The sequence below is a fragment of the Dermochelys coriacea genome, chromosome 27 (assembly GCF_009764565.3).
Source record: "Dermochelys coriacea isolate rDerCor1 chromosome 27, rDerCor1.pri.v4, whole genome shotgun sequence".
In the NCBI taxonomy this organism is placed as follows: domain Eukaryota; kingdom Metazoa; phylum Chordata; order Testudines; family Dermochelyidae; genus Dermochelys; species Dermochelys coriacea.
Window position 1 is genome coordinate 3,129,207 of NC_050094.1, and position 26,867 is coordinate 3,156,073.

The 26,867-nt window shown below is 44.0% G+C and overlaps 1 protein-coding gene across 1 annotated transcript in view; it reads right to left on the reverse strand.

Annotated features, from left to right (window-relative positions):
• WNT3 (Wnt family member 3) overlaps positions 1-24,642 on the reverse strand; it is a 91,838-nt gene extending 67,196 nt beyond the window's left edge. The window contains exon 1 of the mRNA XM_038385492.2: positions 24,326-24,642. Within this exon, the coding sequence (XP_038241420.1) occupies positions 24,326-24,405 (80 nt within the window). The 5' untranslated portion in view covers positions 24,406-24,642. The remainder of the gene's footprint in view (positions 1-24,325) is intronic.
• Between the last annotated feature and the right edge of the window lie 2,225 nt (positions 24,643-26,867).

Here is a 26,867-nt window from a genome sequence, read left to right on the forward strand (position 1 = left end):
TCACATATGTATCAACCCCTCGCACCTCAGTAAAGCTCTAAAATGTTTTAGTAACAATTGAGAGATGCCAAATATGGTTTCTGCCAGGTGAAAATGGAAGAAAAAGGCAGCTCTTTGATGATCTTCTGCACTCCATTTGGCAGATATAGATGGCTGAGAATGTCATTTGGTACTCTTCTGGTGCCAGAGAACTGCAGAAAGTTACCATGCAGTGTTAGAGGGAATCCAGGGGGTGATGTAATTGCAGATTACATTCATAGATTCATAGCTTCCAAGGCTAGCATTGTGATCAAGTAGTCTGACCTCCTATATAACACAAGGCAGAGTACTTCTTCAAAGTAATCCCTAGAATAATCTTTTAGAAAAACATTTTAAACATTGTCAGTGAATGAGAATCCACCATGACCCTTGGCAAATTGTTTCGATGGTTAATTACTCTCACTGTTAAAAATTTGTGCCTTATTTCTTGTCTGAATTTGGCTAGCTTCAGTTTCTAGCCATCAGGTTGTGTTATATTTTTCCTGCTAGATAGAAGAGCCATATTTGCTCGTCAGAGTGTAAACGAGTCACCCCTTACCTTCTCTTTGCTAAGCTGAATAGTTTGAGCTTTTTGAGTCTATCACTATACGGCAGGTTTTCTAATCCTTTAATCATTCTCATGGCTCTTCTCTGAATCCTCTCCAATTTATCAACTTCCTTCCTGAATTGTGGGCACCAGATCTGGACACAGGATTCCAGCAGCAGCTGCACCAGTGCCAAATACAGAGGTAAAATAACCTCTCTAATCCTATCCCTGTTTATGCATCCAAGGATCGCATTAGCCCTTTTGGCCACAGCATCACACTGGGAGTTCATGTTCCTCTGATTATCTACCATGACCCCAAAATCTTTTTCAGAGTCGCTGCTTCCCAGGATAGAATCCCCCATCCTGTAAGTATTGCTAACATTCCTTGTTCCTAGACATTTAGCTGTATTAAAATGCATACTGTTTGCTTGCGCCCAGTTTCCCAAGTAATCCAGATTGCTCAGAATCAGTGACCTCTCCTCTTCATTATTTACCACTCTCCCAATTTGTGTCATCTGCAAACTTTATCAGTGATGATTTCATGTTTACTTCCAGGTCATTGATAAAAATGTTAAATAGCATAGAGCCAAGAACTGATCCCTGTGGATGCCACTGAAAACACACCAGTTCGCTGATGATTCCCCATTTATAATTACATTGAGACCTATCAGTTAGCCACTTTTTAATCCATTTAATATGTGCCATGTTCATTTTAAGTCAGTCTAGATTTTTAATCAAAATGTTCTGCAGTACTAAGTCAAATGCCTTAGGGAAGTCCACGTATATTACGTCAACACTATTATCTTTATCAGTCAAACTTCTCATCAAATCAAGTTAATTTGACAAGATCTATTTCCATAAACCCCTGTTGATTTGCACTAATTTCATTGCCCTTCTTTAATTCTTTATTAATAGAGTTTCATATCAGCCACTCTGTTATCTTGCCCAGGATTGATGTCAGGCTGTCAGGCCTATGATGAGCCATCCTGTTTAACCTTTTTAAAAACTGGCACAACAGTAGCTTTCTCCCAGGCTTCTGGAACTTCCTCAATGCTCCAAGGCTTACTGAAAATCAACAAAAAGAAAAGGAGTACTTGTGGCACCTTAGAGACTAACAAATTTATTAGAGCATAAGCTTTCGTGAGCTACAGCTCACTTCATCGGATGCCACCAAATGCATCCGATGAAGTGAGCTGTAGCTCACGAAAGCTTATGCTCTAATAAATTTGTTAGTCTCTAAGGTGCCACAAGTACTCCTTTTCTTTTTGTGAATACAGACTAACACGGCTGCTACTCTGAAACCTGAAAATCAACATTAACAGTTCAGTGAGTTCCTCAACCAACTCTAGGCTGCAAGTTATCTGGACCTGCTGATTTTACAAATGCCTGACTTTAGTAACTTCTGTTTAACATCCTAGTAGGATGGGAAGAATTCTGTTTTCTCCCAAATACAGAACAGCAATATTTATTGAACATTCTGCCTTTTCTACATTATTATTGATAATACTACCATTTCCATCTGGTAATGAACCAATACCATTGTCAGGATTTTTGTTATTCCTAAAGTATTTAAAATACTCCTTATTGTCCTTAACTCTGCTGGCCATAGAGGTCTCTTTGTGTCCCTTTGCTTCCCTTATCAATTTTCTACAATTCCTAACTTCTGATTTAAATTCATTACTATCAACTTCCCCTTTCCTCCGTTTGTTTTATCTATTTATAGCTGTCTTCACTTCCTCTCTGAACCAGGCTAGTCTTGTAACCAGCATAGACTTCTTCCTCAGTTGTGGAATTATGGCTTTTGGGGCATCTAGTAAGGTGTTTTTTAATGATTCCCAATTAACATTCACATTTTTCTAATTACATTCTTTCTCTTATTTGATTTAGCTCATAATAATTTTCAGGTTTATGAAATTGGCCCTATTAGACACCAAGTACCTATAGTGCTGGTCTGGACTTTACTCTGCTTGCACATTATAAATATGATCAGGTCATGATCATGTACCTAAACTACCATTTTTAGTTCTATAATCAGTTCCCCTTTATCTGTGAGGACAAGGTCTAATAGGGAATTCCCCCATGTTGGCGGCAACACTTTTTGAGTTAGAAAATTGCTATTTATAATGACATGAAGTAAGAAAGGATACAGCCGTGGATAGGAGAATGTATATAAGGAGGAAGGGCAGTGTGGATACCAGTCTAATAGGTTATACTGGCTGTAGAATGACTGTGCCTAATAGGGTACAAAATGTGAGCAAGGCCAAACAGCAAAAATTAAGATGTTTATACACCAATGCGATGAGCCTAGGTAACAAAATGGAGGAACTAGAGCTACTGGTGCAGGAAGTGAAATGTGATATTATAGGGATAATAGAAACATGGTGGAATAGTAGTCATGACTGGACTACAGGTATTGAAGGGTATGTGCTGTTTAGGAGAGATAGAAATAAAGGTAAAGGTGGTGGAGTAGCATTGTATATCAATGATGAGGTAGAATGTAAAGAAATAAGAAGCGATGCAATGGATAAGACAGAGTCCGTCTGGGCAAAAATTACATTGGGGAAGAAAACTAGTAGAGCCTCCCCTATGATAGTGCTTGGGGTGTGCTATAGACCACCGGGATCTAATTTGGATATGGATAGAGCCCTTTTTAATGTTTTTAATAAAGTAAATACTAATGGAAACTGCATGATCATGGGAGACTTTAACTTCCCAGATATAGACTGGAGGACCAGTGCTAGTAAAAATAATAGGGCTCAGATTTTCCTAGATGCGATAGCTGATGGATTCCTTTATCAAGTAGTCACTGAACTGACTAGAGGGGATGCCATTTTAGATTTGGTTTTGGTAAGTAGTGAGGACCTGATAGAAGAAATGGTTGTCGGGGATAATCTTGGTTCAAGTGATCATGAGCTAATTCAGTTCAAACTGAACGGAAGGATTAACAAAAATAAATCTGCAACTAGGGTTTTTGATTTCAAAAGGGCTGACTTTCAAAAAATAAGGAAATTAGTTAGGGAAGTGGATTGGACTGAAGAACTTATGGATCTAAAGGCAGAGGAGGCCTGGGATTATTTTAATCAAAGCTGCAGAAGCTATCGGAAGCCTGCATCCCAAGAAAGGGGAAAAAATTCATAGGCAGGAGTTGTAGACCTAGCTGGATGAGCAAGCATCTTAGAGAGGTGATTAAGAAGAAGCAGAAAGCATACAGGGAGTGGAAGATGGGAGGGATCAGCAAGGAAAGCTACCTTATTGAGGTCAGAACATGTAGGGATAAAGTGAGACAGGCTAAAAGTCAAGTACAGTTGGACCTTGCAAAGGGAATTAAAAGCAATAGTAAAAGGTTCTATAGCCATATAAATAAGAAGAAAACTAAGAAAGAAGAAGTGGGGCCGCTAAACACTGAGGATGGAGTGGAGGTCAAGGATAATCTAGGCATGGCCCAATATCTAAACAAATACTTTGCCTCAGTCTTTAATAAGGCTAAAGAGGATCTTAGGGATAATGGTAGCATGACAAATGGGAAAGAGGATATGGACGTAGATATTAACATATCTGAGGTAGAAGCGAAACTCAAACAGCTTAATGGGACTAAATCAGGGGGCCCAGATAATCTTCATCCAAGAATATTAAAGGAATTGGCACCTGAAATTGCAAGCCCATTAGCAAGAATTTTTAATGAATCTGTAAACTCAGGAGTTGTACCGTATGATTGGAGAATTGCTAATATAGTTCCTATTTTTAAGAAAGGAAAAAAAAGTGATCCGGGTAACTACAGGCCAGTTAGTTTGACATCTGTAGTATGCAAGGTCCTGGAAAAATTTTGAAGGAGAAAATAGTTAAGGACAAGTCAATGGTAAATGGAACAAAATACAACATGGTTTTACAAAAGGTAGATCGTGCCAAACCAACCTGATCTCCTTTTTTGAGAAAGTAACAGATTTTTTAAACAAAGGAAACGCAGTGGATCTAATTTACCTAGATTTGAGTAAGGCGTTTGATACCGTGCCACATGGGGAATTATTAGTTAAATTGGAAAAGATGGGGATCAATATGAACATCGAAAGGTGGATAAGGAATTGGTTAAAGGGGAGACTACAACGGGTCCTACCGAAAGGTGAACTTTCAGGCTGGAGAGAGGTTACTCGTGGAGTTCCTCAGGGATCAGTTTTGGGACCAATCTTATTTAATCTTTTTATTACTGATCTCAGCGCAAAAAGCGGGAGTGTGCTAATAAAGTTTGCAGATGATACAAAGCTGGGAGGTATTGCCAATTCAGAGAAGGATCGGGATATCAGACAGGAGAATCTTGATGACCTTGTAAACTGGAGTAATAGTAATAGGATGAAATTTAATAGTGAGAAGTGTAAAGTCATGCATTTAAGAATTAATAACAAGAATTTTAGTTATAAACTGGGGATGCATCAATTAGAAGTACCGGAAGAGGAGAAGGACCTTGGAGTATTGGTTGACATAGGATGACTATGAGCTGCCAATGTGATATGGCTGTAAAAAAAGCTAATGCGATTTTGGGATGCATCAGGAGAGGTATTTCCAGTAGAGATAAGGAGATTTTAGTACCGTTATACAAGGCACTAATGAGACCTCACCTGGAATACTGTGTGCAGTTCTGGTCGCCCATGTTTAAAAAGGATGAATTCAAACTGTAACAGGTACAGAGAAGGGCTACTAGGATGATCCGAGGAATGGAAAACTTGTCTTATGAAAGGAGACTCAAGGAGCTTGGCTTGTTTAGCCTAACTAAAGGAAGGTTGAGGGGAGATATGATTGCTCTCTATAAATATATCAGAGGGATAAATACAGGAGAGGGAGAGGAATTATTTAAGCTCAGTACCAATGTGGACACAAGAACAAATGGGTATAAACTGGCCACCAGGAAGTTTAGACTTGAAATTAGATGAAGGTTTCTAACCATCAGAGGAGTGAAGTTTTGGAATAGCCTTCCAAGGGAAGCACTGGGGGCAAAAGATCTATCTGTCTTGAAGATTAAACTCGATAAGTTTATGGAGGAGATGGTATGATGGGATAATGTGATTTTGGTAATTAATTGATCTTGAAATATTCATGGTAAATAGGCCTAATCCCCTGAGATGGGATATTAGATGAGTGGGATCTGAGTTACCCAGGAAAGAATTTTCTGTAGTATCTGGCTGGTGAATCTTGCCCATATGCTCAGGGTTTAGCTGATCGCCATATTTGGGGTCGGGAAGGAATTTTCCTCCCGGGCAGATTGGAAGAGGCCCTGGAGGTTTTTTGTCTTCCTCTGTAGCATGGGGCACGGGTCACTTGAGGGAGGATTCTCTGCTCCTTGAAGTCTTTAAACCACGATTTGAGGATTTCAATAGCTCAGACATAGGTTAGGTTTTTCGTAGGAGTGGGTGGGTGAGATTCTGTGGCCTGCATTGTGCAGGAGGTCAGACTAGATGATCAGAATGGTCCCTTCTGACCTTAGTATCTATGAATCTTAGTGTTTGGTTGTGGAGATGCCCATGAAGAGGCTAAGAATGATTATAATCATAACCTGATAGCTCTGCTCTATAGAGCACGTCACATGTGGTTCAAACCAAATGGGAAATAAAGGAGACTGCATCCATTAGCTGTCTGCATATCAGACACCTTTTAACAGCAGAAGGTGTAAAAACAGACCCTAAGCAGGTTTGAAGCAATTTTGGACATTCCCTGCCCCCATTTCGTTAGAACAGAATTATCTGTTCAAGTTCCCGCCATACCTCCCCACGTCAGTCAATGTTAGATGATTGACAGAGATGCTGGATGGTGTTGGGAAACCCAATAGCAAGATGCTTTCAAATGGATCCAAAAGTTAGTGACTAGGCCTAATTAGCACGAGATAAAGGAAAATGTCCCTATTCGATGTAGCATTTGCCTCTAGGACACTCTATGTCATGATTGCAATGTGGGCAGTCTGACATAGTGGTCAGAGCAGGAGTCAGGCCAGGCAAGATACTAGGAGGTCAGAGTCCAAGGCAGGCCAGAGGGCAAAACCAAGAATCACATGTCAGGCAGGGTCAGATTACCAGGAGATCAGTGCCAGACAGTAGGAGCAGGAGTTGCAGGAGAAGCAGTCCTAAGCAGTAAGAACTCAGTTGCATGGACAACTTCCTGTTCCTGTTTAAACAGAAGCTGTGAACAAATCAGGACCCCTGGCATTCCGCCTCTTAGATCCCAGATCTCTGTCAGAGTTCAGCTTCTATTTTAGCAGCAGTTAGCAGGGCATCGCAGGGTAGTAGGTTAGAACTTGCTAGTGCCTGTGTGTCCTGTGGACTAGGGTTCAAGACCTATAGACCCTGGCACTCTAGAGCAAGGCTGTACTCGAACAGAGGACGCATGCCAAACCATTAGATTTGTGCACCAAATCTGATCAATCTCTCCTGAGCTGTGATCATATCAACATAGACACAAATCTTTGGAATCCATTTTTAAAACACCTTTGTGATCAGCTCCAGAGTGTCTTCAAAGAATGTTAAAAATAAAAAATATTGCTTGGCTGCACAATACCAACAAGGGTCACTGATGTTCACTGCGGACTTTGCCCAGAGCAGCAGTGGCTGCAGGGTCCCTCGATTATGGAATCCTTGCATGTGCCAGGAGGAGAAGTTTCATCAGGAACTTGATAAGCACAATTCCCTTTATGTGACAGGTGTCTGTTGCAGATACAGAGACCTACCCAAACAGAAATGGTCCTTCAAGCACTCAGAACCATCATTATGTCATGAAAGCCAGACAGGAAGGAAGAAGAGCCACTTATTATTCATGAATGTTAGACATACAAAAAACTGGCTGTGCAAAATGGTATTCTCTTTTCAAGCAGTAAGGTCATAAAATCAAAGATTTAGTCATATATTTTAAGGTCAGAAGGTACCATTATGATCATCTAGTCTGATCCCCTGTATAACAAAGACCAAAAAAAATCACTAGCTGGTTATTACTGCAAACCCATAATTTCTGGATGAGCTAGAGCATATCTTTTAGAAAGATGTTAGACTTGATTTAAATAATTCAAGTGATGGGGAATCCATCACTTCCCTTGGTTAATTACCCTCATTGTTAAAAACTTGCACTTGATTTCTAATTTGAATTTGTCTTGCTCCAGCTTCTAACTACTGGATCTTGTTATACCTTTGTCTGATAGATTAAAACACCCCCTATGATTGGAAGTCTTCTGCTGGTATTTAGAGACCAAGATCAAGTCACCTCTTGACCTTTTGTGGTTAATCTAAATAGATTTTGCTTCTTGAGCCTTCAGTGTCTCTCTATAAAGCAGGTTTTCCAGACCATAAATCATTTTTGTATTTATTTTCAGAATGTCTTTGCAATTTGTCAACATTATTTTCGATGTGTGGACACCAGAACTGGACACAGTATTCTAATAATGGTATCACTAATGCTGTAGACATTGGTAATACCACTTCCTTATTACTACTTGATATTCCCCTGCCTATCTTTCCAAGAATCACATTTGCTGTCTTAATCACCATATTGCATTGGGAACTCGTGTTCAGTTGGTAAATTGACCATATTCTCTTAGTTATTATCTGTCCAAAATTAGTCTCCCATTCTATACTTGTTGCCTATATTCTAGGTTCCCCAAATTATTTCCTTACATGTAGCTGTGTTAAGACACATGCTGTTCAAGAGAGCCCAGCTTATCACATGATCCAGATCTCTCTGTAGAACTGATCTGTCATTATTTATAATTCCTCCGATTCATTTCATCAGCAGAGTTTACCAGCAGAGGTTTTATATTTTCTTCCAGATCATGTTTCTGGAAATGCTAACCTGAAAATACTCAAGCCAGACTTGAAGCAAGATCCAAGGTGTCCTGTTTTGACCAAACATGAGCAGTGAAGTCTAAGGCTTCATAAGCAAGTTCAGCATATACAACAAATTCCTAGCAAATCAACAAAGGGAACCACTCATGATGCTTGAAATACCTGATCAACTATGGGGTGAGCTAGCCAGCCTCTCTCATGGAATGCCAGGCACTGTTATTGCACATAATGGGCCTGAGTTTGGCTGTCAGCTATTTGTCCAGTTTTCACCTGCAGCAGAATTTGAGCACATATCACATCGTCCCCCCATCTGCCAGTCTGATGGCAGGAAGTACTTTCATGGGCCCTGAGATGTCCTTCTTTTTTATTTCATCCAAATATTTTTTTGGGGGCAGAGCAGGTTGTATATGGGGGCAGGTTGTATATAGTTACACAATTTTGCCTCAGTCACATTGCTATGGCAAGCAAAATTGGCTATTTATCAGCAAGAAAGAGTCTGCTGGAAAAAGTTCTCAGTAGGATGAAAGAGTTTGGCTTTTCTCAGTGGTTTGAATACATACAGACACTATCAGAGAACATGTTAATGACATTTGTTCTGTGTTGTATGATAAACTCATTCAGATGCTAAGATCCTGGGAAAAATTCTCCACCCTGAGGAACCTGTTTGTGGTTGTTGGGTCAGATGATGATAGTCAGGACTCCAGACCAGATTTTGTAAAAAATCCACTGATGTCTGTTGGGACTATTTTGTGACCCCAAGAAGGATGGCGGGGAGAATGGAACAATGATGCAAGGAGAAAGCTTGGAAATCCCAGGAAGACAGGGACTAAAAACTCATTATGGCATCTGCCATCAACCCAGCTTTCCCGTAAAGCGGTGCCAGGTATCTGTTTGTAACATCCCAGGGTATGTGTGAGCTTTGGAAGCCCTGACCAGATCAGTACAGGTCCCCCTGTCTTTCCTACTTGATCACAGAATCATTGAATATCAGGGTTGGAAGGGACTTCAGGAGGTCATCGAGTCCAACCCCCTGCTCAAAGCAGGACCAATCCCCAACTAAATCATCCCAGCCAGGGCTTTGTCAAGCCTGACCTTAAAAACCTCTAAGGAAGGAGATTCCACCACCTCCCTAGGTAACCCATTCCCATCACATACAGACCCGTCCTAACAGCTCCAGTGAACTCCTGCAGAGGCCTGTATCTTGCACAGTCTCCTGCAAAATTAATTCATATTCACACTTTCAAGTATTTTACATGTGTAAATCAGGCACCTGCTTCCACTCCTAGCAGAGGTGCATGTAACCCACATGCTTCATACTGCAGCATTTGATCTTGTTTCTCCCACGGAGCGGGAGAGAAGCAGTGGGGAGGAGACGTGGGTCTTAGTTGGATTTGCTGTGTCTCTGCTCAGGTTGGTGCAGAAGAGAGCAGGGCAGGAAACTCAGCTGGAAGGGCCCAGAGACTTCCAGAACAGGGTGTGACAGTCACGTGATGGGCTCAGTTGTTTCTGAGGCTGTGTAGGAAGTTTTCATTGTGGGCAACCCACTTGGCAGATCCCACCCATTCACCTTGGAGAGCTGAGCCAATCAGAAAGCAAGGGGGAAAGGATTTACAGACAGCTCTGTGGCCTCGGTGGTTGATTGACAGGGCTAAGAGGTGGTGGGCTGCCAGGGCTGTGTCCCAGTCCCTGCACCATTTGGATACAAATCAGTGAGCGATTCCAGCATTACTTACTTGGGATGCTCTCCACTAGGATAATGGTGAGTTTTATGGATCTAGAGGCTACAGAGCTTGTGGAACTTACACTAAGCTATCAGTTAACGGCTCTCACCTGGGTTTGTGACTCAGCGAGAGAGACTGGAGCAGCACTTAGGGAGGGGAGGCTTTGTGAATTCTTGCCTGACTTGGCTGAGAGCCTTGGGAGGGATTCTGGGCATAGATATTTTTATGCTGCTTGCAATCCCAGTGCCACTTTGGATGCAGGCGATAGATTCTGTTTCATCAGCAACTGAAAGGACCAGTCATCTGGGAACCCCAGGGCAGGCATGCTGCTGGCTGTGGCCATCCCCAGACTATCTGCTTGCTGGCTGGGCTCTGAACTATTGGAAAGGACTGAGACCTGCCATGGCTCACGCTCGCTTGGAAGAGCCCACGTGGCACGCATCATACACTATGGACACAGGGAGAAATCGCCTCAGAGAGGGAATGTGTTCTGATGTGTGTTACAGCATAGAAAATGTCATGTTGAAACCTTGCTTGTGAACGGAAACCAAAAGGGGAGAGAGTCTGTGTAAGGAAAACCAGGAGATCTACTGTCTCATCCCTTATGTTCACAAGTTTGAGTCCTACTATTCCAAACACTAGTTACACTATTTGGTGCTGTTTGCAGGGTGTTTTGTGTGCTTTAATGTTTGTTTTACTAGGAGAGTGCCTGGTGCTCTCTGAAATTGGCTGGGGACTCTCGCCATTCTTTTATCAGGGGGTTACATACGGTAGCCCCGAGGGTTAACTCTGGGTAATGCTTCTGGAAAGCCTGGACTTTTATCCTGTTCTTCAGCAGAGTGTGAGGCTGAGGTGCCGGGGGAAGAGGAGTGTATAGTTACATTGAGTCTTGCTGAGCATGCCTGCCCCCCCCCCCCGACACTCTACAGGCATCAAAAACAATGAGGAGTCCTTGTGGCACCTGGGAGACTAACAAATTATTTGGGCACAAGCTTTTGTGAGTTAAAACCTACTTCATCAGAAGCATTGAGTGAAAAATACAGTAGGCCCCCTGAAACCTATCTACTGGCATCATGCAGCCCTCACCATGACACTAGGGATGAAGAGTCGCAAAGAGGGAATGCAGGAGAATCCATGACCTGCCTGTAATTACGGTAGCTGGCCACAATGTATGCAGCGCTGGGATCGCTCGCCATTTCCTTTCTGCCTCTCGGATTAGTGGAGCATGAATTGATAACTTGGGACAGAGGCTCTTTTGCTCTGCATCCTGTGGAGTCATTTACTCACTACCAAACCAGAGCAGCATTTCACAGCCACTTTGCACTAGTATAAATGACTCCAAAGGGGCAAAACACCAGAGACTCTGACCCTGTGTGTGTTTGATACAGATGTGTGAACTACCCCTGCAGCTATGCTCCCCTTCAGACTCCTAGCAGAATTGTGCAGGGCAAATATTCCAGCACTTTCAGTTAAGAGCCATGGAAGTTGCGTGTCTTTAGCAGAGAGCAGGTCTTGGCCTTAGACAAATTAATCCCTGGGGTCTAAAAGAGGGTACGTTTTCAAGCTTTCCCAATTGTGGGTGAAATTTGTTCACACTTTAGCAAAGCTTTTGACACAGTGTCCCACAGTATTCTTGCCAGCAACTTAAAGAAGTATGGGCTGGATGAATGGACTATAAGGTGGATAGAAAACTGGCTAGATTGTCAGGCTCAACGGGTAGTGATCAATGGCTCCATGTCTAGTTGGCAGCCAGTATCAAGTGGAGTGCTCCAAGGGTTGGTCCTCGGGCCGGTTTTGTTCAATATCTTCATTAATGATCTGGAGGATGGCGTGGATTGCACCCTCAGAAAGTCTGCAGATGACACTAAACTGGGAGGAGAGGTAGATATGCTGGAGGGTAGGGATAGGATACAGAGGGCCCTAGACAAATTAGAGGATTGGGCCAAAAGAAATCTGATGAAGTTCAACAAGGACAAGTGCAGAGTCCTGCACTTAGGACGGAAGAATCCCATGCACCGCTACAGACTAGGGACCGAATGGCTTAGCAGCAGTTCTGCAGAAAAGGACCTAGGAGTTACAGTGGACGAGAAGCTGGATATGAGTCAACAGTGTGCCCTTGTTGCCAAGAAGGCCAGTGGCATTTTGGGATGTATAAGTAGGGGCATTGCCAGCAGATCGAGGGACGTGATCGTTCCCCTCTATTTGATATTGGTGAGGCCTCATCTGGAGTACTGTGTCCGGTTTTGGGCCCCACACTACAAGAAGGATGTGGAAAAACTGGATAATGTCCAACGGAGGGCAACAAAAATGATTAGGGGACTGGAAAACATGACTTATGAGGAGAGGCTGAGGGAACTGGGGTTGTTTAGTCTGCGGAAGAGAAGAATGAGGGGGGATTTGATAGCTGCTTTCAACTACCTGCAAGGGGGTTCCAAAGAGGATGGATCTAGACTGTTCTCAGTGGTAGCTGATGACAGAACGAGGAGTAATGGTCTCAAGTTGCAGTGGGGGAGGTTTAGGTTGGATATTAGGAAAACTTTTTCACTAGGAGGGTGGTGAAGCACTGGAATGCGTTACCTAGGGAGGTGGTGGAATTATAAGGTCAGGCTTGACAAAGCCCTAGCTGGGATGATTTAGTTGGGATTGATCCTGCTTTGAGCAGGGGGTTGGACTAGATACCTCCTGAGGTCCCTTCCAACCCTGATATTCTATGATTCTAGGATTCTGTGATTTCTTATTGTTATTGATTATTTGTATTCCAGTAGCAGCTAGAGGCTCTGACTGAGATCTGGACTCCATAGGGCTCTGTACATTCAAGATAGGAAATAGCCTCTCCATAAGAAGCTTACAATTGACATAGACAAGGTAGATAAAGGGTGGGAGGGGAAATCGAGGCACAAAGAGGTGAAGTGACTTGTTCAACATTATACAGCAAGTAGGTAGCAGAGCAGGGTACAGAGCCCAGATCTTCCAAGCCCCACTGCAGTGCCCAGCCCACGAGGCAACACTGCCTTACCACACCCCCAAAGCGAATTGCAGAGTGCAGACCTGAGCTTCCACGTACCTGCATTGCGCCTCTAGTCAAAACACACTGGAAAATGAGAGGCCACCTTTGACATATGGGGTTCCTCTGTGACTAATAAAAGTTAGTTTCTAAGTTCTCATCTGGGTTCTGACATGGCATGTGGCCTTGTGTGAATCACTTCACCTCTCTGCTGCAATTTCCTCCACTGTAAAATGCTCCCATTTCTCCCAGAAGTAAGGTGAAGGCCCAGTATTTGTAAAATGCTTTGAACATGAAGTGCTAGGCAGGTGTTTGGGGTTTATACGCAGGCCGGATAGTTTGACAAACCCCATCTCTCTCTCTGAGAGCAGATCATGGCTTCCTCTCTTTGGTTAGCTAACTATAGTAAAGTTGAGATTTTTAGCTTCACAGAATGATCCCAACAGTTCAATGTAAGGATTTGATACTCACTATATGTTTGGAAGCTGTAATTAGTCACATGGCATTGTTTCTGTCCCCTGATTGAATGAGGGACTCTCATTGTTGGGAGGAGAGAGCAGGTTAAGGAAGCAGGGAATTTAGAAAGTTTTAATCCTTTCCCTTTCTGGGCCATTCTGCATCGTACAGGGAGCCTGGGTGCCAACCTCAGGGCTGTGGAGTCTGCTAGCTGGCAGGGTGCCTAAATGTTAGATGTTGCAAGACTGAGTCTAAGGTCCCTTTGTGGATCTAGCCAAGTGCTTTTACCTACTTGATTTGCATCCATAACCAAAGATGCACCTGCAAAAGGGAGGACAACTTTAGCCCTTACTTTCAGTGGCTAGAAGCTAGTATCCAGGCCCAGCTTTTCAAGGTATCCAGTTGTTGTGCTAAGCGGAGCACTGCCTGACTGCTCCAGGAGCCTCAATCTCATTTGTAAAAGGGACTTAGCCAATGGGATTTAGGCTCTCAGGGCTAGATTCACAAAGGAACGTTGGAGAAGTGACACTGAATGTCACCACAACTAACTTTTAGGCATCTAGAAAAATCACAGGGATTCCCAGAGCCAAGTTAGGTGTCCCAGCTCCCTATCCAATGAACGGGACGAGAAGTGCCTCAGAATGGGATCCACAAAGGCCAGCATGCTAGGCAGCTCCCTGCCTAAGCTAGCCAATGGGAGGTATCAAGCCCCACTCTTCTCACAGAGAAAGATCTGGAAGTCCAGGCTGCCTCCCTCTGCTTGGGCTTCCCACCTGTGAACCCTCTCCTGGCATCAGGAACTACCCTGTTGACAAGATGCAAGGGAGAAGAAGGACACCTCCTTCCTAACCGTTAGCCCAGTGGTAGGTACTCACTGGGTGCTCCTGGGGGAATTCTGCTGCTGTTGCATGCAGAATTTTTCAGAAATTAATGTTGTGCATGCAGAATTTCCTTTCCCCCCACAGAAATGGGCTGCCATGCTGCTAGCCGCCACTAGGGGCCACTGGCCCCTGCAGAGCCCAGCTTGCACATAGAAGACACTGCTTGGGGGCGGGAGAGGGGGCTAGAGGCTCCATGCCCTGAGGCAAGGAGAGGGCGGCATGCAGGAAACTCCATGCAAGCCTGGGACCCAGCACCAGGCTGTTTCTCCCTCTGGATCCCTGGGCTCTGGGGAGGGAGGGGGTGCGGGTATCTGGGCTGGAGGGGGCCCTGTAGTTGGGCTCTGGGGAGGAGGGCTTTGGGTGTATTGGCTGGGGGGGCTGGAGTTGGGCTGTCTGGGGAGAGGGGTTGTGAGTCTCTGGCCCCCCGGCTGGGCTCTGGGGTGGGGGAAAGGGGCAGAGAAACAGGAACTGGGTTGTCATAAGGGTTTCTTTAACTCTCTACTCCTGGGGGAATTTTTGTGTGTTTGTATTGCTACAGACATACTTGCTGACAGGTATTTTGAAATAAATTACCAAAATAATTGAAACTGGTGTGATTACGTAGTGCTATTTTGACAAATACATTTTGCAGAATTTTAAAATATTGTGCTTTGAATCTTCTATTTTTTGGCACCCTTAGGAGTAACTGGGGAGGAGGTGAAAGGCTTTGAGCAGGGGTTTGCCCTCTCCGCTGGGCTCCAGAGTGTTCTGGGTGGGGCTCCTTAGTCTCTCCTGTTGAATCTGTTCCACTGTGAATAAGTCATCCGCATGATCGGAGCAGGGGAGCGATCCCATGTCTCTCACCTCCCAGGTGCATGCTCTGACCGCCAGGCTGCAGAGTCTCATGCTCACACTCTGTCAATTGTTCTTCCCTTGGTTCTTCAGGCTGGAATAGCTTCAGCAGGAGAGCTGAAAGGAGCCCTGCATCAGAATATCCCAAAGCTCAGTGGCTAGGGCACTCATGGGAGAAGTGACAGGTCCCTGTTCAAAGCCTTTCTCCTTTTCAGGCAGAGGGGAACTTGAGCCAGGGGTCTCCCACCTCCCAGATGAGTACCTTTCATGGCCAGGTCATAGGCAGCCAGCCCTAGCAGTCAGAGCTAGGCTCTGCAGTCACAGGACAAGAGTCAAGAGTCAGCTGGGTCAGGTTACCAGGAGATCAGAAGGGGGAGACTAACTGAGACCAGAACCACCGATTGATGACCAGAGTCAAGCTGGGTCAGGAGACCAAAAGGTCAGAGGCAGGAACCACAAGTTGGACAGGAGGAGTCAAGCCACAAGAGTAGCGTAGTCCCAGTTCCCTGGACAACTTCCTGGTCCTGTGCTGGGTTTATAGAGAAGCTGTGAACCAGTCAGACCCCCCTGCATCCTTTCAGTCAAGTTCCAGCACTGGAGTGCTCAGCTGGGGTTCAGCTTCCGCCCTAGCGACTGTTAGCAGGTTACCGGGTCACAGTGGCTGGTTCGAGCTTACTAGCTCCTCAGAGCCCTGTGGCTCCGGGGCGAGACCCACAGTTCTTGACATCACCCTAACCTCTGGGCTGACAGGAGGGAGGGCCACTGCTGCAGCATGTACACTTGCCTATAGGGGCTAAGCCAGGAGGTGAGCTCTGAGCATGTGTATTGGATTGGGCCCTGCAAGTGAGTTAGGCAGAGGAATGCCTATCGTCCCCCACTTCATGCATCGCTCTGGGCCTTTGGTGTCCACGTGCCTGGCATGGGGTGCCAGAGGCAGAAAGAGGCATGCAGGGAACTTTCACTACAAAAAAGCAGGCACTGAGCAAGTTTAGCCAACTACAGCAACGACTGAGTGTAGATTTTAGGAATCCCAGTGGGGCCTGATTCTGGGATTTAGATGTCTAAAGCGGCAGTTGGGTGCTCTGGGAATGAATCAGGGCTGTGTAGTGAAGGAGGCTCTTGTCTGTAGGATCCTGCCTCGTTTGTTGTAGAAGTTGGAAGGAGCGGGGTGAATGAGGCAGGGGATTACCAGAGGAGTAAGGAACGTCTTGTGGTTCGGGTAGCTGACCAAAACCTTGGAGACATGGAGCCTGTCCCTGCTGCTACCACAGAGCCCCTGTGTGGTGCTGGCCAAGTCACTTGCAGCAAACTTTTCCCAGGTGGCCCCGACTTCTGGCTCCAGCAGCCACACACTGAGCTACACAGATTTGCAGACGTGCTGAGCACCACAGCTGCCAGAGATGTTCACTGAGAGCTGTGCTTTGAACATAGGAAGTGCTATATAATGCAAGGTGCTCTAAAAACTCAAGTCCGTGGTATCTCAAGTTTGGCTGAAGTTAGTGGACACTTGACAGTTTTGGCCTTAATGTCTGTAACTTTTAGGCAACTAGAAAATCACGGTGAGTCACAAAGCCTGTGTTTGCAGCCAGGCTCCCTATCAAATTAATACTGTAGACAGCGATTCACAAAAGCCAGCATGTATGTAGGGAGCTGCCTAAGCTAGCCAGTGGGAGATGCCAATAGGCAGGGTATATCCTCAGCCCTGCCCCTTTCTGCTTGGGATTCTGAGCTGCAAACCATCCCTCCTAGCTTTTAGCCCAAAGGCTGGAGTACTCACCTGGGATGTGGGAAACTCTGGTTCAACTCCGGGCACCAGCTGATGGGGAGAAAGGATTTGAAGAGGGTTCTGAATGCTCTAACCATAGTCCCCCATGCTTGCACTTCCTCTCACGCTCCCTCAATGACACTGTCAGAGACTCAGAGGCTTTAAGGTCAGAAGGGACCATCGTGATCATGTAGTCTGACCTCTGCACATCGCAGGCCACTAGTTCTCCATAATGGAACAGCTTCAACAGGAGAGATTGAGGCAGCCCCATATCAGACTCTCTCATAGCTCAGTGATTCGGACACTCACCTGAGAGATGAGGGCCCTGATTCAAATAATTTCTCCGCTTCAGGTAGAGGGGGGACTTGAGCCAGAGGTCTCCCACTTCCCAGGTGTCTGCTGCTGCCATATGTAAGCTTCCCTATCGGGGGTGATCCAGCAGGTGAGCTCTGAGCATGCTTAGTGGATTGGTCCTATCTTCCCCCATTCGTGCATCGCTCTGGGGCTTGGGCGTCTGGATGTCTGGTGAGGAGCAGTATTGTGCATAACCAGAGACAGCAACTTAGGTGTGAAGGGAGCTTTTACTGCAAAAATATAGGCTTTGAGTGAGTTTAGATGCTCACAGGATTCGGCAGCAGCTAAGCAGGAGTTTTGGGATTCCCAGTGGGGCCTGATTCTGGGATTTATGCACCTAAAGTGGCAGTTGGGTGCCTTAGTCCTTGTGTGAATCTAGCTCACTATGCCTCAGTTCTTCCTGTGCAAAGAAGACAACGGTACCGTGTCACCGCTCTCCAGTGGGGTGGTGATGGCATTACAGAAACACCCCTGAGGAGGGAATGACTTCGTATGCAGAGCAGGGTTTTCATGATGGACAGTAAATAAGGCCATACACTGATTGAATGAGCTAAAAAGAAATATTGACTAGCTCCCCAATTAGTGGGCACCTTCCCTCCTGAGCACTGACTGAGGCAGGGGTCCTGTGGGAAAAGCAGCAGGTGATCCTCTAATTAAAGATTCTCATAAAGTGTACGCACAAGAGGAATGAATTATGGTGGCACTGGGAACTGTAAGTCTGGCAGTTCTAACTTCTGGGTGCTTGACTTTGTAAACTTAACATTCTTTTCAGATCGTAGTTTGTATGTTGCAATACAGCTACAGAACCTCAAGACCAGTTAAGTGGTTAGCTTTGGGACGGGTCAAGGCCTGACAGCTCTGGAGCCTTCTGTTTAACCACAGGATGGGGACCTCACAGATGGTGGTAGCAACAACCAGGAAAATAGAATGCCAGCATATTTCCAGGCCTGTCCACTAAATACTATCCTGAGGCCAGCCCCACTCCGTTCACCACAGCCAAGGAACTGTCACCAGTGGGAATGAATATTCGTCACTGAACTGCTTAATAAGCCATAAAGCAGGGAATTAACGCTGAGCATAATCTAGTTGCAGCCATTGGAGTATGTTAATGGAATATCAGTTATAAAAAACATATAATTTTGATAGACATTCTGCTTTTTTACATCATCGTAACCCTATAACAGGGCTTCAACCAGAGACCTTCAGAGCTAAGAGCAAGTGCCTTACTTGAAATGAAGGCTTAAGACCTGTAGCTGGCACCTGAAGTAGGCTCTTGTCCTTATATGTGGACTAGCCACTAGAGGGGGGACAAAGACCTACTAGCCGAGCGTGGGTGATATAGATATTGGAGAATCTGCCAGTCCATTAACACATTAAGACAACAGTTTCAGAAGTGGTTCCTGATTTTTGGGAGCCCAACTTGAGATAACTTGGGCCTGATTTTCAGAGGGACTGAGTATCCACAACTCCATCTGATATCGGGAAGAGCTGCCGGTGCTCAGCACCCATGAAGATCAGGTACCCAAAATTAGTGTCTACTTTTGCAAATGTGAATGAAATCTTTCCGTAGCTTGGCCAGACTTACAGAACTGGAAGGGCACATTTGCACTGAGAGCTGGTGTGGGATTCCCAGCTAGCACTCATCAATCTCATATCCTCACATCAGACAGCTATGGTAGTGCCAACTGTCCAAGTACATACCGAGGGTCTCGAATGGGTAAGTGTAACCCACACACCTTCTGGGTGTGGTGTTCTGTCCCATCTAGTGGCACCAAGACCACTAACAGAGAGAGATAAAATAAGTCTGCTCTACAACCTTAGCTAACAGCTAGATGGCTTTTAGCTCATGCACTAAGCTCCAGAGGTCCCTGGTTCAATCCTGCCCACCAATGACCGGGGTCTGTCAGCGTTACATAAGCACTGGCAGCAACTAGCTCCTTCCTCCACCTACATTCTCATTTTAGCTTACTGGCTCGACTAGAGCTAGTGTGAGTATGTCTCCTCGCACTGGGAATCATCCCGCCCCAGCTCCAAGGGTAGCTGTACTCTAAGCGCCATTGTGGGATTCCCTATGTCACTCCCTCAGTGATTCCATATCAGCTCAGCTGAGGAGTTGGTCTGCTTCCGACAGCCCTGCCGAAAGGCTCTGCAATAGAACCAAGCTGGTAGTAAAGGAGGCTCCCTCTCCTGTAGCGCTCTCGCAGGCCTAGTTGGAGCGGCCAGAGTGTGAGCGCTTGTTTGTGTCAGTAAAGCCAGCAGCTGTGGCTCTTTTAATTTATTTAATTTAATTTAATTTAATTTAATTTAATTTAATTTTAATCAACCTTTTAATTTCACAATATGTCCCTTGCTCTTGTGTTATGAAACAAGGAGAGCAGAACATCCTGATCTATCTTCTCTAGACCCTTCAGTATTTTATTTATTTTTTATATCTTATTTGTTCCCTTTCTAAGGCAACAATCCTAATTGTTTCAATCTCTCTTCATATAAAAGTTTTTCCTGGCTCTTCATCATCTCATCACTCGTCTTTGAATCCCCTCTAATTCTGCAATAGCCTTTTGGAGATCCTGGGCTGCACACAGTTCAAAGGTGAGCCTGCAACATTGCTTTATAGGATGGAATTAAAATATTCTGTATTATTCTCCATCTCATTCCTTATGCTTCCTAACATGTCGTTTGTATTATTGACCACAACTGCACATTGAGCACAGGTTTCACTGAGCTGCCTACAATGATACCTAAGTCTCTTTCTTGAGTTGATACACTTAATTTATAACTCTGCAAAATATATGAGTAGATTATTTTTCCCTCCAGTGTGCATTACTCTGCATTTATCAACAGTGACTTTAATTTGCCAAGATGTTGCCCATTCACCAAGCATGGTCCAGTTTCTCTGAAGTTCCTCACACTCCTCTCTGGTGGTGACTAACCTAAATAACTTCAAAACATTTGCAGATTTTGCCCTCTTCCAGCTCAATCCTCTTTCCAGATTTTTAATCAATGTATTAAACAACACAGGAACTAGTACGGAATCTTGAGGCCCCCATTGTTAACTTCTTCCATGCTGAAAATTAACCATTTCATCATACTCTTTGCTTTCTGTCTCTGGCCATTTTTTGATCCATGATAATACTTTGCCTCTCATGCTGTAACTACTTAGCGTCTTTAGTAGCCTTTTGTGTAGAACCTAGTTGAATGCCTTTTGGAAGTCTAAAGAAATTCAACTGGTAAACTCCAATGGGTTCTCCTTTTTCCACTATTTTATTGACATGTTCAAAGAATTATAAGAGATTAGTGAGACACAATTTTCCTTTAAAGTTCCCATCAGAACATGATCCAGGTGTTTTGTTATTCTGTTTCTAATTATTCTTTCAACCAATTTGTTTTGTCTATTTAGAATGTAAGCTTTTGTGGGTAGGACTGTCTCTTTTTATTAAATGGTTGTTGTAGGTGGGTGGGAAGGAGACCCAGCAAGGTACTTTAGCATGAAAGTAGTCCCATTTACTTCCCATTCTCTCCAATGTTTCATGCATGCTTAAGAACCTTGGTGAATCAGGGCCTTTTTCAGAAAAGTTTATATATAAAATGCATGTTATATGCATATGGGCTGGAACCATTTACCTCAATCCCAGAGAACTACAGATAAAATGAAACCTGGATCCCAACCAACATTTGGTCTAGGTTTGACTTTGCAGACTGAAAAATCATCCCAGTTTCCCTGCCCTGTCTCTCATGTTAATTTCTAGAAAGAGAGGCCAACAGCTCAGTCCTGAAGCCCTTAGTGCAAGAGAGTGACCAAGAGAGTGCAAGGGGAGATTTGCTGTAGTAAGAACTATAGGATCAAGCCTTTGAAGATTCATTCATCAGACATGGATACTGGACTCAATTTTAGTATGTGCTTTATTGACCCAATAGACTCCATCGTTCAACTGTAACAGCTCCAGATATTGGGAGGTATCTTCTACATCTAGGGTTGCCACCTCTGAGGTACAAAAAACCAGGACATCCAGGATGATCCTGAGCCCACAAATCTAGACAGCTGGCAGTGTGTACTGACCACCCTTACAGATTTCTCAGGACAGATACATTAAAAGAAGGGACAATCTTGGGAAAACCTGGACAGACCCTGTCTATCATGTCTATCCAGCTGCTACCACCAGGCCTAGGTGTTACAAAACTTTGGGACATGTGCCTCCCTCCGTGAATTTTTTTTTATTATTCTTATTCCTTGTTTTGAAGACATTATATTGGTTTATTTCCAACCTGAACTGAATCCTTTAGTTGAGTTAAAGAAGAATCAGAATTATTCTAGAGACCTTGGACTCAGCCTACTATTCACTGTTTCTTATTCCACGTTTCCTATTGTATTTTCCTAGCTTGCATTGACACACTCTGTGCACACAATAGGATCCAGTTTGGCCCCCATTTATACTGGCTCAACCCCATTGACTTCAGAGAGGTTGGCCTACTGCAAATGTAGTCTAGAGGCAAAAATTCCAACATGGGATAGGAAAATGCTCTATGGGGTTGCAATAGAATAACTGAGCATAGTACACCCTCAGCCTTGAGGTCCGGTAAAACCCAAATCAAGCATCTACCTGGAGGTCTAGCAATTATTCATCTCGCAGAGGTTGCTCTATAGTTAAAGGTCACTGGGTACTTCATGAGGGTATTTTAGAGGAAGTGCTTAAAACGAGGCAGCTGCCTTTTGAAGGTGCTTCTCAGAGCAGGCGCTTTTGCACAGGAAATTAGAACACAGTTCAGCAAAGCATTTAAGCACTTGACTTCAGTGCGACTTAAGAACATGCTTAAAATTAAGAGTGTGGTTAAGTGTTTTGCTGAACTGGAACCCTCATTTATTTCTTCTGCTTTGGAATGCATGATCTTAGCAGTGAGAATTCTCAAACTGCTAGGGAGCCCTGGCTCCAGATACTCATTGCCTGCTGCTACTTAGCCTGGAAAAAGTCTCTCAAAAGCTTTAGCCACTTTCTCTGTCTCCTCTCCCCCATTTTAAGACTCAGTCACCCCATCATCATATCTGTGTGGCAGAGCTTCCTTTAGCACTCTGAGCACTGCCAGGGAACAGGGCTCTGCTAAACTATGCAGGGTACAGATTACTGGAACTATAGGCAAGTTCTACATTGATTGATTTAACCCTCTCTTCTCCCATTGTCACTGCTTGCCGAGCACAACATGTTTGTGTAAGTGACCAGAAAACATGCATGTTGTTTGTATTATTTGTGCCAAAGGCCTGGGGAATGCACTCTCTGTGGTGTGTTTCTCTGCTAACAGGGAGAAGACTCATTCTAAGGGAGAAACCTCTACTTGAGAAGGAAAACAGATCTATCTCTTCCAGGGGATTTTCATTCCTCAGTATGAAAGTCTCAGCAGATGCCTCCTGACTCAATCATTTAACCCTCACGGAGTTATGTCAGAATCTCATTCAGGGTGCAAACCCAATTGGATTCTCGAACAGTTGGCTGCACAACAAAGTCCAGTCATCCTGTGCAGCTCCAAAGGCATTTTTTCTCTTTAGATACAGCCACTCTGATCAGTGCTCCCCAGCAGGCACCCCCCTCTCCAGACACACACTGCAATGCTTCACAGTCTTGATTATTGAATGAGGAGAAGGGTCTAAAGGAATCTGACAAGGTCTTCATTTTGGTGGACCTCCTATGCCCGGCTTAGGCCCTCAAGTTCAGCATTCATGATCAGGGTGGAAAATTTTATTTTGTAGAAAAAAAAATGCAAACGCTGAGATTTAGCCATTTTAAGGAGTCTGTGTAGCTTTTAAAGGATTCGAAATTATACACTCATAGTAACATTATTAGACATGCTTTGACTGCAATAATTGAAATTTTCATTCTTAATCCCCATGATAATTAACAGATTTGTTTAATAATTGCTCCCTTTTCCCTTTCCCCAGACATGGCAGCCCATATCCAAGTTCACTCCAGCCTACTTCTTTGCATCTGCAAGTCTGCACAGAAGGGATTTAATTAATTAATAAAAAAAGCTTTTCTGGAATGGGGAAAAATAATTAAAGTATTTTGACATAACTAGTTTCTGCCTCATGGCGCCATACATACACAGTCCCCTACCTACTTTGTATAGAGACATAGGAGACTCATTCCAATGAGAAATTCTATGTGATAAACTGAGAAATTGACTGAAATATTGTACTATACTACTAAACATCTTCTATCTCCAAGTGACTCATGATTGTTTTGTTTTGCATCTCTGTTCTTCAAGGTGGGGTCTAACCTTTGATTAAATTTTGTTAATGTATTTATTTTTAAAACGTAGAATAATACAGGTCAATTATCAGCCACATTCTAAAATAAAACCGATTTCTTTTATTTTTTGGTAAGAGAAAATAAGGAACATATCTGCAATAAAAAATTTCTCTCGGTGCCATTTATGTCCTCTGCATATTTCCTGGACTAAATTCACACGAACGACTGAATAAAACAAAAGGAGAGAAAGAAGACCCAAAACTGCAGCAGCCCAAAAGAAAATAGAATTGAAAAAATAATAATGGATTGAGCAGTATTTAATAAGAAAGGGAGGAGAAATCTACCTACGAACAAAAGCCAGAGTCCGTGACAGATGAAAATTATATTGCACAGTGAATAAAAATACATCCTCGTATATTTTAAACACAACTACAATGGCTGAAATTGGAGAATTAAGGGGGTTGGAGGAATCTTCATTAGTTCAGGGATAAACCTATACATTGTCCTTTAAAAATAACCCTGAAATGTTTAATGAATTACCAGGCAAAGCTGCAGAAATTGTGTTTAGAACCAAACACGCAATTGTGGCTAGCTCAGAAGAACTAAGGGTGGGAAGGAAGGAACATGCACACACACAAACCCCATCTCTAATAATTAATGAACTCATTAATTAATCATAAAAACTGGGGGGGAAATCTTACCACCAAATTGGGTACCCGGCTAAGACCTTTGTGCCACTGAAGAGAAAAGATAAAATTAATCCAAGCAGGTGGTAATCCATTAGTCCAGACTGGTGCAAAGGAAAACCTCAGTGAAGTTTTCAGAAAAACATTAAGGGCAAAAATGAAGTATCCCCCCACCCCAAACAGGCAAACAAAGTCCCTTGAAGTGCAGAATGACTTTCTCTCTTGTCAGAAACGCACCTCTCCAAGCCTTTCCCCCTGTAGATCATCCAAAAGCTTCTATTAAAAAGTGCAGGGCTTGGGGATGTCAGCAGGCAGCCAATCAGACTGCATGGCCTAAGGTAAGGGATGATTCTATAGTTCAGGGCTGTCAGTCATCCCCCCCCCCCCCGGCCCCACAACTCTGTTCCTAGCCCTCACTGGGGAAGGGCACAGAGAAACTCTTTTGCGAGAGACATTGCTGGGATAATGAGATTTCTTTTTTTCTTTTCTTTTTCTTTTTTTTTTTTTTTAAGTTCACTTAGGAACTCGGGTGCACTGCTCCTGCATGTGGCTTGCCATGATGAGACTCTGCAAGGTAAGGAAGAAGGATATTTCTGCTTTCTCTCAGTTTCAGGGTGGGGAAGGGAAAAATGACTTAGTTGATGATGGAGGTAAATCTAAACCCCTCACAGTGGGGATGCAGAACTTCAGGAAGGGAAGGTTTCAAGAATTAGTTTTGCTGCTTTGCAATCCATCTATTTTTTAAAGTTAATAACTGCATGGCCCAAACTAGTTAAACCTTAAATCAAGGAATCAGTGCCTAGTGGTCAAAGCAGGAGGGACTGGGAGCCCGGGCTCCTAAGTGGGAGTGCATGGGATGCAATGGTTAGAGCTGGGCAATTGGAACTCAGGACTTTTGAGTTGTTTTCCTGACTTTGCCACTGACCCACTGTGTGAGCTTAGGAAAAGTCACTTCCTGTCTCTGAATCCCTGTTTATCCACCTGTAAAATGGGTACAACAACACCTACCACTTGGGAATGTCAGTGATGCCTCAAAGATTTTTGGATGAAAGGTGCTGTAGTAGGGTGAAGTATCATTAAAGTAATAAGTTACTATAATGAGAAAACACAGCTCTTCACCAGCTAGCCCAGTTCCAACGTATGGAGCCCATGTTCTGAACAGACACAGTGAAAGGCCAATAAGGACACCTCATTCGTGACAGTGGAGGTGCTTTATTTACAGTTACCTGTGTGTCAGCAGAATAAAATGACAGGGTGATTCAGCACATAGGAACAGTCAGTAATGGATTTCCTCCAAGACTAATGTCCTCAACTCATGTAAATCTGCATCACTCCACTGACTTCAAATGGAGCTATGCCAGCTTATACCAGCTGAAGATCTGGCTCCTTATAACCAGATATCCAAACAAGTGATCATGGGGAAGTGGAAATAAATGAAATATGGGGTCTGGTCTCAGGCAGTTTAATGTGTGGGCTTGCTTTTAAAAACTGTAAGACTTCTCCCCAGAACCCAAGGCTGTGGGCGCCAAACTCATTTCTGTACATGGATAACTACTGAAATGCACTGGGCCAGATCCTGCAGTCTTTATTCATTTCCATGAGTTCAATGAGTAAGAATGCAGGCTTTGGCCCAGAGATGACCAGCTTGACCAACTTACTTGATCTTGATACCAAACTCCCTCTCTCTCTGGCCAATTTACCAGGCATCATGCATCAGTGAGAGGATGTTCCTCCCCAGGCTACGCGCTGTACACTGGCTCTTCACCCATTTCTGCTCTGCTGCCAGGTTGATGGTTCTGATGTTCTGCCATCCTCGGGGGAAAAACAACATGCATCTCTTTAGCTTTTCATTAGGGTTAGGATTAGGGCTCATTAATGAAGCTTTGATATGCCTGGAAATGTCTCTCTTGGAGACAACCAAGCATGAACAACCCATCTTAAGAAAGGAATATAAATGGTGGAGTTAGGGGGACTTGATGCTATTCCAAAATATGCATACAATGGTGATGAGTGCATTAAGTTTAACCGCAAATGTAGAGCCAAATCCTGACGACCTTATCCAGTGTTTACTTAGGACAGTCTGTCACTGAACAGAGATATCAAGATCTGGCCCAGAAACAGTTAGGCAGATGGGGAGGGACTAGTATGAAAGGATCAGGAAGAGAGGGGGATGTTTGGTATCAAGGCAAAACTTTCTTCTGGAACAGTCCACGTGTTATAAACTGACTAGCCATGAAGACTGGCAGATTTCATCATTGCTGTATTATGGAGAAATAATACATGATACACAGGAAGTGGAGCCTTTGAGGTACTCAACCAGACTCGAATCTGCCGCTGCCTGGCATCACACTGTGCCACGGGCAGTTTTTAAAAGATGAATAACAAGCATATATGTGAAGGCCATGGAATCTGGTCCAAAGCCTATTGAAGTCAATGGAAGTCTTTCCACTGATTTTGATGGGCTTTTGATTAGGTTCCATGTGAGTTCCTTGTATCCATTCCGCTCCTGAATTTCACCAGCACAGAGTTCTCTGTGCCCGTCTGCCTGAAATGTATG